A 13,216-nucleotide genomic window follows, 5' to 3' on the forward strand; every position below is an offset into this window, starting at 1 on the left:
CTCCATATAAATCAAAAAATATTGATGACTTTGGCTTTTTCATACCATAATAGGGCAATGTATCCTGGGAGATGCAACTCTTAAAATCCAGAATATATAAAAAATTCCTTTGGAAATGTTTTACTTAAGTACAGATGATGATAAAAGTGACATGAATTATTCATTTTTTTGCTGATCATTTTCCACTCTAGCCTTTTAGGGTTAAAAATGCTCAATCAAAAGATCATAATATTTTGGATGACTAGGGAAACTTTTAATTGCAAACATTCCAAAGGCATTTCTGAGCAGGTAAGCGCTACAAGCCTGTTCATCACTGAAATTTTCCAAATGGAGCTGGTGGATAAATCCTGTCAATTTGCATGAGTTGCCTTTGAAGCCGGATGGTGATGAGCCTAATGAGCTTTGCTAATTACTGTGCTGATCACTGTCTTGCTGTCTCTAACATCTTTCTATTTCACACTTTGACTGCTAGCATACTTTGTGCAAGCGGTGCATTCCAGTGCTTAGATCAGAGTACATTACTTGAATCTCCAATGCACTCGGTGTGCGTACCTTAATCTCCAGCATAATTTAAATGGTTGTGAAGGCCAGCTTTTACAGGGAAGGTTCTGAAGATTAAATTTTTCAAAACAAATTTCCATAAACCGTCTAAATCTTCCATTCATATCTTCTTGCAAAGCCTCTGAGGCAAAGGTTAAGGTTGTTTTCCTCCAATAAGATATCCAATTAGCTTATAAGGCGTCCAATATTGCATTACAGTAAACATGAATTTCTGCTGTTTCGACAAGTTGAGGGGTGAGTCAAAAGGATTTTCTGTTGTAATTAAAGGGATAGTTCACCCATAAATGAAAATTCTGTCATTAATTACTCACCCTCATGTCGTTTCAAACCCGTAAGACTTTCGTTCATCTTCAGAACGTGAATGAAGACCTTTATGATGAAATCTGAGAGCTTTCTGTCCCTCCATTGACAGTCTACGCAACTATGCTTCAAAAAGTTCATAAAGAGATTGTAAAACTAATCCATATCAACTGAACATGATCCCTTTGATGAACAGATTGAATTAAATTTTCTCATGTTACGCATCACATTTGAGCTTCAGCAAGAACCAATGAGGATCAAAATTTGGACTAAACCGCTCAATTCATATGGTCAATTCATATTCAAAAATTAAATACAATTCTGACCCACAAAAGAAAGTACAGTATGTTATGAAAGTTGAACTTAGCAGTGAGAAAGATGTGGCATTATAGCATCATATGCAGCCAAGAAGCTACCATCCATGGAGACAGTCTATGGATTCATCAGCTCCGTTTCCCACCACTGAAGTTTAAGAAACAGAAGTTGGTGTGGTATTAAGCTCAAAGCCCAGAGTCAGAAAGACAGCCAAGTATCTATCAACAGCTTGATCCCTGCTGATAACCGGTATCTTCTCTTGCTCTGACACTCCCTGACTTGGCAAAAGTAAGAGTTAGAGAAACTCAAAGTGCATCCTCAAGCCCTCAATTCCCACATAAACCCGAAAAAGCTGATCTCAGACCAAGGCTACGCCAATCATACACCGTGTGCTAAAACAATCCACTGATTCGGAATCTGCAATTGGCGCCATGTTGTTTCTTCTGCAGAACTCATGTGGTTCTCTCTCTCAAACCTGCTGTTACTGGAGGTCAGGGCTGTCTCCAGAACTCTGCACGGGCTCTTTATAATTTAACAGCATACAGGGGGCTGCTTCCACACACCTGCTGCACTCACACACAAAGAGAGAGTGAGCGAGAGCCTCATTTTTGATCTATTATTGAAGCTTTGTATTTGAGGAAGCTGTTGAAGGATGAAGATTTATGCATGTGTCGTGGAATTCACAATGCTGAGGCTGTCTTACAAAGGATGAATATATTTCACATGTTGCACATGACAGTAACCAAAACAGAATTCATGCATGTGTTCAATGTTCATACACTCTTAGATGAAACATTTCTGTTTAACCTTGAAGGGTTCTGTCAGGTGCTTCATATAGAACCTTTCAGAGGTTCCATTCATGGGACCATTCCATGGGATTAGTTTAAATTAATTATTTTTGAACATAAAAACATGTATACATACTTTATCACTATTTTTTATTTTTTTATAATAACCCATTAAACATGCAATCGTTTAAGACATTTCTCCTTATAAAACCTTTTTGGCATATAAAGGGTTCTTAAATGGCCTTTTCACACCTGGCTCATTTGGAGTGTTTGTTCCGGAGCCTGGTTGATTTTCTCCCTTAGTTCAGTTCGTTTAGGCATAAACACTGCAATTGCGCTCGGATCCGCACAAAACTATCAGTCCAATCCGCAATCTGACCCAACGGACCAACAAGCAGTATCATAAAAACAAAGGAAAATGTGTTATATAAAAAGCAGTAGTGTCTGATTCTGTGCGTTTTTGTGGTTTTTGTGATTTACATAAAACTTTTTCTTCTAACAGTGTAGAATCAAAGTAATAGTAGAATAGAATAGAATAGAATAGAATAGAATAGAATAGAATAGAATAGAATAGAATAGAATAGAATAGAATCCTTATTCACACTATTTTCTTCTTCTGCAGAACACAAAACGAGATGTTTTGAAGAATGTTGTTAACCAAACAGCTTTGGTTATCATTGGCTTCTATTGTGGACAAAAATGAGTCATTTGAGACATTTCTCAATGAGACATTTCTCAAAATATCTTCTTTTCTCTTCCACAGAAGTCATACAGGTTTGGAATGACTTAGTAAAACAAAGATTATTGTAGTATGTTTTACAATGAAATACTATTTCAGTTGTTCTACTTCAAAATTTCACGTTTAATTCTATGCGTTACTTGCTGTTTCTTTGCAATTGTTTGTGAAATTTACTAGCAATTTCAGAGTGAATTATTATTTTTTTCAGTTTGAGTAAATGACAGAATTAAAATTTTGGGGGTAAACTATTGCTGTAAAGTATATATCTAAAACATTGCACTGTTTTGTTATTGTGTGTGTATAGAAGAGAGATAATTAGAATGTGATGGCAGCATAAAAAAAGCAGATTTGCAATACTGGACATCTGTGGCTTGATCATTGTTTCTGAAGGTCTAAAGGTGATGATACACAGGGCAACTTTTTGAGCAATGTTGCTGAGCAATCTTGCCGAGTGATTGTTGCTTGGGCACTTTCCCTTAGAAAATGGGCAATACATTTCTATCTGGATCATTTAGATCGGTCGTGGGCCCTGTGTCTCATCTGGTTGCCCTCAACGGGGGCAACAACATTGCTCAAAAAGTTGCCCTGTGTATCATCACCTTAAGTATGCTATTGCATTGGTCTTGTATGTGAGCATCCGAATAGATTCTGAGTTTTTACCAAACAAAAATGACCTTGCCAGTTGAGGATTCAGATGAAACCTGGCAAACACACGGACAGTCTGCAGGAGGAATCGCTTCAATGAAAACTGCTGTTTGGTTTAGAAAGCCTTGACAGAGACAGCCACAATGCATCAAGTGCATGCGGTTTTAAGACTAGAATGTTTCATGGTTGTGCTTGTCATTTCATCTAGTGTTAGTGGCTAAACAGCGCGAGCGAGAAAACAAAGCCATTTAGCTGGAACAGACGGCCTCTTAATGTACACTGAAACACTGTACAACTCTCTGCCTGACTGCCTCGCTCCCACACGAGCACAGAGAATATTGTGCAGCCTATTAAGAGAACTGTTCATGACAGTGCAGGATTTACCAAGCAAGAGTATGCAAACTAGCACAGAGATAAAGCAGACACAAGCACACAAATATCATCTTATACCAGCACTGTCAAAGAGGTTTATCTATGAGTGGATTTGCCTACATCTTGGCCACCAGATCTCCCCATTAGGACAGTAAAATATGAAATCACCTACATCACGGGGAGCAGACAACAGCCCGAAAGAGGCGAATGGCGTATAAAACATACTGTAAAAACTGTTTGTGTTAGTGTAATGTTTAGGCGATAGCTGCTATCTGCATTAAAACAACTGTTGGTTTAAGTTAATATATTTTATCAGCGTAATGTTTGTCGTAAAATTGTAAAATTGTCAGCATGGTCACTAAGGATAATAATTTTTTTTAATCATAAATCTACTTTAAAGAAAGATCATTTATATACCATTTATGATAGTTGTGCAACGCTATGCAAAACTCTAGTCCATGTGGTTCAAAAGCATCAGATATTTAAAATGTAAAAAATCTGTGAACATAGTTGAGAATGACAGCTAACGTAGTTGAAAATGACAGGTAACATAGTTGAGAATGACAGAATGACAGGTAACATAGTTGAAAATGACAGGTAACATAGTTGAGAATGACAGAATGACAGGTAATATAGTTGAGAATGACAAAATGACAGGTAACATAGTTGAAAATGACAGGTAACATAGTTGAGAATGACAGAATGACAGGTAACATAGTTGAGAATGACAGAATGACAGGTAACAGTTGAAAATGACAGGTAACATAGTTGAGAATGACAGGTAACATAGTTGAGAATGACAGAATGACAGGTAACATAGTTCAGAATGACAGGTAACATAGTTGAGAATGACATGTAACATAGTTGAGAATGACAGGTAACAGTTGAGAATGACAGGTAACACAGTTGACAATGACAGGTAACACAGTTGACAATGACAGGTAACACAGTTGAGAATGGCAGGTAACACAGTTGAAAATGACAGGTAACACAGTTGACAATGACAGGTAACATAGTTGAGAATGACATGTAACATAGTTGAGAATGACAGGTAACAGCTGAGAATGACAGGTAACACAGTTGACAATGACAGGTAACATAGTTGAGAATGGCAGGTAACACAGTTGAAAATGACAGGTAACACAGTTGACAATGACAGATAACACAGTTGACAATGCCAGGTAACATAGTTAATAATAACAGGTAACAGTTGACAATGTCAGGTAACATAGTTGATAATAACAGGTAACATAGTTGACAATCTCAGGTAACAGTTGATAATAACACGTAACACAGTTGAGAATGACAGGCAATATAGTTGACAATGTTACAGTTTTGCCTCAATTTTGATGGCAGTACTTGTCTGGCCAACCAAATGGTATTTTTTTTATCAGGTTAACCTCACATTTTAATTTTAATTTTAAATAAAATCATAAAAATATTGCAAACCATACCCAACATAGTTGACGGTCAATTAATATACTCCTTGACGTTAAGTAATTGTAGATCAAAAAATATGTATATATTTAAAAATATTTAAAAAATATAAAAATATTTACCATAATGTTTTCAACATATCTGCCACAGAACAAATTTACATCATGTGATACCGGTCACATGGTTTTGGGATAAACCATTTTTAGTTTTCAGGGGGTGTTTGGTTAGTAACATGGTGGAGAAAATTAAAGAAAATTAAATTTAAATAATAAATTTTTCTAAAGTATTTAGAATGTAGAAAAAAACTTTAAAACAGATAGTCTTGACTTTTAGATTTTTTATCCATTACTTTGAACTCAAGTCCCATTCACTTCAAAAAGCAGATGTAATTTAAGGCACATACCTTCAAGCAAAATGAAATTATTAAAATAAAATACTGGTGTGAGACTACAGTATCCATTCTCTTAATAGATAAAATATGATATTTATGAAGAAAATTGTTAGAAAAAATATAATTATCATCAATGAGCATCACATGTAAATAAATACATAAACGCAATGATTTTCATATTAGAGAGGTAATATTTTAATAAGAAGGAACAGCCTTCCTGTAGCTCAAACAGTAGAGCGTTGGGTACAGGGGGTTCGATTCCCAGGGAAAGCAAGAACTGATAAGAATGTAAATATGTAACTTGAAATGCAATGTAAGTCGCTTTGGATAAAAGCGTCTGCCAAATGCATAAATGTAAATGTAAATATTTTCAACCCTAAACCCCTCACACAAAATGTGTGCATGAAGTATGGAACATACAGAAATTATGTAAATGGTTTAATTGACTGCAGTCAGAATGTCTACGTCCTACTTTACCTCTAGACAGTAAATTTAGGGTCCAAACCTAAATACTTGTGTTCTTTCTTAATTATTTTGTGTTCATTACAATTTTGGACCAAGGCTTTGTTTTTACTCAAGGACAGGATTTAATTTTTTTTTATTTTCTACACATTAAGGTCTTAGTTTTGAAAGCCAACAGTCAAAGTAAAACAGCGCCCCTCACTGGACACTAAAGCCCATGAGTTTGATTCACTACATGAGAACTAAGATTTTACTATTTTACTAATTGTGAACAAACTTGAAAATGGTCTTCATTCCCCAAACAGGAGCAAAAAAGTATATAAAAAAAAAAGTATAGTTTGTAACTATTACTACCAAAGTGTAATTGGTTTTAAAGCATTATGATTAGAATTGCACAAGCAAGTCTTGTGTAAAATTTATAGAAATGTGCACGAACCTATAAACCAGCAGAATTAGATTTAATAACCTTTTTGAAGTGAAATGGAGGTTTATTAATAATTCATACGAACCACATTATGCAGTGCAGTGGCTGTCGGCGTTCAAGGTAGAGAACTTGTTTGATGAAACAGTGAATGGGGGTCACAGCAATCTCTTGTTGGGGCTTCAAAAGAATATGGAGTTGCATACCTAAAAGGACATTTTTTTAAAAAAATAAAAAAATAAAAAAATATATGTTTATTACGCTAAAGTGTTTCTGTGACCTTGACTGAAAAATAATATATTTGCGTCGTGTAATATTTTACACAAACTCATAATTCCATTTTAATAATAATACTTACAATATCGTGTAATGTGTTTGATCTTGCCTTGATCTCTGTCTTCAATATACCTGAGTGATAAGCGTTATCGGAGTGACTCACGTGATGTGCAACTGTGCTGTTGGACGCCATCTTGGCTCAACGCACGCATTTCCGAGTGGATAGCGTCATTCTTCCTGTTAGATCCGTAATGACCTCAGTTTCCTGCATGTGTTTTACACTAGTTGTTGTACCCAGGTTATTCTGGAGTCATGAACGCTGCTTCAGTGGTCCAGAAGCTGGCAGGAATATCTGGTGCTCTTGCAGTCGCAGCAGGTGCTTATGGAGCTCACGGTGAGTGTATTTTCTGGGCGATTGTGTTTTGTTTGGCTGACGGGACTCTTCAGACGATTGCTGCGTTATGAAGATTAAACATATATTGCACGACTGGGCACCAGACAGGTCGAGCGTGACTGCGCTCACATGACCTCAAAGTTTTCAGCTTTTCTGCTACTCTTTCTTGTGTTTGTTTCTTGGACAGGCTTCCGACACGGTGAAGCGAGTGAATACCAGAGAGAGGTGAGCATATTTGGCTATTTATGTTATGTGTCTTTGTCACATTGTTCATCTTGCATAAAGTATTATCTAAAAAACAAACAGTTTTTTTGTGTACGTTTGAGTTTATTTGGTGTAGAAGCCCATTTCCAACACATAAGAAAAAAAAAATATATATAAAAAAAACATGCTTTGGTAAATAATCATGATTATGACAAACAATTTTGACGCAAGTCAAAACTGAGAAAATTTTGGTCATAATTTTAACACATTTTTTGACTTAGTATTTCATAATTTAGATATTTAATTTCAGTTATGCCTTTGTATTATACTTTCAAGTATATCTTTATAACTTTATCTCATAAGAATGACCTTTTTATTCATTTGGCTAGTTATGATCTGTGTCTTTGTCACATTGTTCATCTTGCTGCAATTGTTATATAAAAAAAGAAATCTGATTTATTGTGTATGTACACAGTTATTTGGTATGCCCATTTCTGCCACATAAGAAATAAAAATTGCTTTGGTAAATCACCTTTATTTATATAGCGCTTTTTACAATACAGATTGTTTTAAAGCAGCTTTACAGAGATGACAGAGATGAAATCTAAATTATTTATTTATCTCAGTAAATCATAATTATGACGTAAAAAGTCGACATTATGATAAACAATCTTGACATAATTGAATTTCTTCTAATTCTTTTTTTAAACTCATAATTATGACTTAGTATTTCATAATTTTGATATTTTATTTAAATTTTGCCGTAGTATTATACTTTTAAGTATATCTTTATAATTTAATCTCATAATTATAACTTTTTATCTCATAACTCCAGTATGATTTGGTATCTTATAATTTCAACTTTTTATGTCATATTTATGACTTACCAAAGCATGCTTTTTTATGCTGGGGTAATAGATATAAAAAAAATTCAGTATGTAACCCACATTATTAACAGCTAAGGCAGAGGCATCATTATGAATGTGATGCATTATTTATAGTTATTATTCAGGACAAGGTGCAACGCAACAAAAATGACAGTTCTGCTCTTTGTGTGTCTTCAGTTGTATGGTACAGCAAACACGTACCACTTCTACCACAGTCTGGCGTTGTTGGGAGCCGCTCGCTGTGGGAAACCAGCTCTGGTAATCACACCTCTCATCCTCATTCTTATTATAACATAAACAGTTTCAGCTACTTATGATAACTACTGACATTATAGACAAATATAGACAGAAATTGAGTCACCTAGCTTTCTAAAAGTGTCCCAAATGTATCTGAATTCATCTTATATATTATATCCCTTATGTCTTTCATACCCGTCAAAGATATGGCTCTCTGGAATATTTGTTTGTGATTCTTTGGTGAAATATTATCTAATGATTCTAATCTGCATAAGTGACAGTTGTCTCAGGAAACCGATTTCCTAATAGAGGTTTAATTTCTCTTGTTATATCCATCGTCGGTCTCATGTTTCTAACGTTATTAAATAATAGATAACTCAAATCAATATGTCATGTCCATTTATTCATTTATATGCCAAGTAGCCTTGTAAAAATTCGTTATTATAATGTAAAATAAATCCCTTTAGGGACAGGATGATACAAGTCCCCTGCACTATTCCCGGATAATAAATAACTCGCCCTCCTTTCTGTGAAACAAAAAATGAATAATTTCATCAGAATTCATGGCTACTTTTGAATGGCCATCAATAGAGATATAATGATATCAATAAAATATTATTTGCTTTGTGACCATGTCTGCATACATTATCAATCTATCCTGTTGAAAGCACCACAGCTGCAATTTCAGCAATCCTATATGTCACGGATCTAATAATCTCGGATACGACATGTATGTAGACTGTATGATGATGACACCTGTTGAATCGTAGTCTACGACGCAATTAATATAGAAGAATAAAACGTCATCAGCATGAGCTAGTGGTGAACAGAGCAAGATCAATCAAACTGAAGCAATTGTGTTTTTTATAAGTGCTTAAAAAAAGGAGAGTAAGTGAAAGAGAATATAGACGCGGTCATGGCTTGGGAAAAGAGGCCAACTTGGCACGTCAGTTTTGCAAATGGAGCTTGAGGTAAATAGTTTTAGCACCATTATCAATACGCCATTTCATTTTTCATTTTTAGTCAGAGGTCGTAGCAGCAAACACACTGTGAGATGATCGTGCAAAAGTGTTAAATGATCGCAGGCTATCTTTGGTCTTAAGACTGTGACAACAGCCGTCTTTGAGCCTCTCTCACTGTACGACGTAGATCCACGACCACAGAGATCAATCGCCACGATTGGTCATATTTCATGTGGGACGACCCAAAATCATACAATGTGTACCGAGCATGAAGCAGAGTTTGTATTAAGAATTGAATGAACATCATAAGGAAGCGATCACGTAAATAACACACTTTTTTTTCTCTCCTCAAGGCGGGTGCAGTCCTCCTCACTGGCATGGGCTGCTTCTGTGGGCCGCTCTACCACCAGGCCTTAACCAACGACCCCAGCTTCAGCAAGCTGGCACCAATCGGAGGCTCGTTGCTCATCGTTGGCTGGGCTGCAATGGCTCTTTGAACCCTGTGCTTTTGCATTCTCAGAGATGATGTTCTGTTTTGTTATTTGAACAAGAAAAAGAGGAGATATGGGGTGGCTGAAGGAGAAAAAGGGTGGAGAATTTCACATCTTATCTAAAACTAAAACCCTTTTCAGTCACATCTGGAAAGTGATGATAAGGCCTTGAGATCAAACATAACTCTTTGCTTTCCCTCCACACTGTCACAGGCATCTTTATTTTGTCAGCATGGGAACAAAAAATACTTTTGAGAAGCTTTCCTTATTACCGTGAATGAGTCACACTCTGGGTTTCCTCATGTCTTGAAAGCGTTTGTACATATGTTTCCTTTGTTTGAAAAAAATAAAGCTGTCTGAGAAGTTGATTGCCAGTCTGACCTTCTGATACTGGAGGAAATGTCTCTCTGAACGTCTCTCTCCCAAATCAACCATCTCAATAGCCTTCAAGCTTTTGATCCTCTATGTATGACAGTACAAAGCAGTTCATTACCGGCGACCTCACTTTTAGGGCTTCCAGTGTCCAAACTTATCTTTATTCAAATGAAAAGTGAAATCCAATGAGGTTTTAATTCCGGGGCCTGTGACTGTCAGCACACAGCTGAGTTGGGAACCTTTGAAAATGACTTTATAAATCCTCAGGTCAATTTGCAAGGGCAGCTTCATAAGCCAACTCTATTGCGGAGAGAGGCTTCTATTGATGCGGCACGTCCCAATAAAGTGATCACACCACTCGTAAAACCCTGATTAACTCGAGCTATTAGAAGACCAGTGCAAATCAGGGCAAGGCAATCAAACCACTTTAGTCTCCCCATCACCGCGCCGATAGAAGAATGAGACATTTCTCTGTGCTCTCGGATAGACCGAAAGACATTCATGCTTATATTTGAAGGACTGAATAATATAAAGGCGTTTTCAGATAATTAGCGTCTCTGGAAAGGTTACTTCGTCGTTTCCTCTTCCTCCTCCCTGACATTTCAATAGCACTGGGAATTCCACCAGTCGCTCATTACTGAAGTCAGATCAGAGTCGTCTTGTTAAAACCCATAAAGGCGTGTACATGGCGCTCTGCTTCACGAGGCCGTGTTAAGTGTCTCCTCCCCGGCTCTGTCTGGATAGATGCAGCCAGGAAAAATCGATGTTTAAAGAAGCCAATACATTGCAGTGGCCCTGTGGTCATTCGGTCGTTAAATTCTCATCGCGCTTGAATGATCATTCGGCGTTTGAACCAGCAGCGCTGTGGGCAAGCAACTCAGATTCACTACAGTTGGGTAAGCGGTCAGTGAGGTAGGTGTTGTTAATTGCGACTCATGGGAGTTGAAGTCTCTCTCTGTCGGTATACACATGGCTTCGCTTCCTCCTCTGAACGCCAACTGACATTTCGCACTTACCCTCGCTTGTGTGGGCAGTGCCAATTCATTCCCCGGTCTGATTTACCGTGACCTCGGTTGTCGAAAGAGACGGCGTCTGAAGGTGTGGGAGGTTATGATTTTTCCGCTTTGAATGAAATGCCCACACACACTGATATGATTACCCAAACTCTCTTTCCCGCTCGCTTTTCTAGGCGTCAATCATCCCAGAGAAGAGTGTTAATACAATTTCGCTTCAACATGTCAGTCTCCCATACACCCATGAAAAGATCATCATTCTTTCTGATGTGCTGCTTCAAAAGCTGTCACTACATTCTTCAATGTTAAAAAATCTCATTCGAAACCCGGCCTTTTTTTGTCTGTGAAAGGCAAGTGGATTGTGTCGCTACAAAAGCTTGATTAAAGCGCTGAATAGAGAAGAGTTTTGTATTATAAATGAATATGTAATTAAATGCGCATTAGATTACAGGGTTCAGTTGTTAATTAGAAGGCGTAGAGCTGCTGGAGAGAACGGAGCTGAAGAAGTGAAGAATTAAAAGCATCTCGCTGTCTTCGGCCTCCGCCGTTTCTTGTCAATTATCTGCGCTGTCAGCCTCTCAGATGCTGCTTCAAAGGGGAGGTATTTCAAGGTAACACCGCAACACAACGGGACGCTTTTGATCACTCTTCACCTCCTGGAAAAAAGTATTGGAGCTGAGGAGAGGTGAAGTTTAAAAGCTGCCAGGGGAGCATTTGACTGGATTCATGGTGTCTGGCTTTTCAAATTGGGTTCCCTCACACTAAAGGGCACTATATATAAACTATTTTTAGGTTGCAGACCAGACCCGTTAAACAAAATACTATAGGCTAATAGTGGGTAGCAAGGGCGTAGATTTGGCTTGAACATTGGGGGGGTTGAAAGATTATTCTGCATATTTTTCATGTGATCATGATATAAATATTGGGGGGGTTGTAATGCAAAGATTTAAATATTGGGGGGGTTATCTCCCCCCCAACCCCCCCACAAATTACGCCCCTGGTGGGTAGTAAAGGATACATTGTCAGTTAAATGTAATGCATTTTCCAGAGAATATTTTTTGTTTTGGCATTGGGTATCATGACAGTTTAATTAATTGGTAAGTATTTAATTTCTCACATTTTTGTCCTTAGAATTTATTTAGGAGTGGGATTCCACTTTAAAGGAAAACAGCCAACAGCTTTTTGTTTATATCACAGCTCAGTCTGAGCCTTTGAGCTCAGTAAAGCTGCAGTTTCCTCCTAATCTCTAACCGTTTCTCCTCCTGATCTCCTCCACATCGCAACATCACAATACAGCATTCTGTGCAGAATTCAAAATGTGTGAACAAGTGACCAATTTTAGCTGCAGCTTCAGTGTCTATTTATAGTGCAGGGGGCGGGACACTTTAGATTCTAAAGAGCATTTGATTGGGCGTGAAAATCTGATGAGAAGCTGAAGTGCAGAGTGATGTCATCAAAATCACTGATAAGTGAGTATCCGAAATCGCATACTTCCCTACAATATAGGTGAAATACAGTATGTGAAAGAGTAGATAATTTATCTTAAAAGAGTAGGCAAAAAGGAGCCAAATGAGATTCTGAAGTGCGCATACGATGGACAATGTACCATTCCATGAGGCCACGGGAGAGGATTTGTGAATGACAGTGAGGTGATGCAACTGACGCTGGGAGGTCACATAATAATGACAACATGGCAAATGTATGTCTGGATTACATTCATACTACACACAGGTTATAGAACACACTTTTTTAGCGGTCATTACATGAAGTAATTATTCAAAATAAGTACTTACTCAAGAGAGTATGCAATTTTGGATGCAGCCTCTGTTTTTAATGCTATATCTTTTAATTGTGAATTTTGTCATTGTTTTGGAGCACAGTAGTTTATAGATAATAATTTCGATTTCATGGGACTTTAACACTGATCCTTTCTATTCTTGCATCAA

At 37.2% G+C, this 13,216-nt stretch overlaps 1 protein-coding gene across 1 annotated transcript; it reads left to right on the forward strand.

The window, feature by feature from the left end:
• Positions 1–6,941: 6,941 nt before the first annotated feature.
• Positions 6,942–10,250, forward strand: tmem256 (transmembrane protein 256). Its single transcript, XM_082160091.1, has 4 exons — positions 6,942–7,101; positions 7,289–7,326; positions 8,370–8,450; positions 9,745–10,250. The coding sequence occupies exons 1-4, from the start codon at positions 7,020–7,022 to the stop codon at positions 9,886–9,888; spliced, it is 345 nt and encodes a 114-aa protein (XP_082016217.1). The 5' UTR covers positions 6,942–7,019; the 3' UTR covers positions 9,889–10,250.
• The last annotated feature ends 2,966 nt before the right edge of the window (positions 10,251–13,216 follow it).

This window comes from Leuciscus leuciscus, assembly GCF_965113295.1.
Source record: "Leuciscus leuciscus genome assembly, chromosome: 2".
NCBI lineage: Eukaryota > Metazoa > Chordata > Actinopteri > Cypriniformes > Leuciscidae > Leuciscus > Leuciscus leuciscus.

Excerpts from the sequence above, each read along its gene's own strand:
- tmem256 (XM_082160091.1), top strand. The coding sequence starts at position 7,020 with ATGAACGCTGCTTCAGTGGTCCAGAAGCTGGCAGGAATATCTGGTGCT. Across the intron at positions 7,102-7,288 it reads AGGTGCTTATGGAGCTCACG|GCTTCCGACACGGTGAAGCG; the intron begins GTGAGTGTATTT and ends TTTCTTGGACAG. Across the intron at positions 7,327-8,369 it reads CGAGTGAATACCAGAGAGAG|TTGTATGGTACAGCAAACAC; the intron begins GTGAGCATATTT and ends GTGTGTCTTCAG.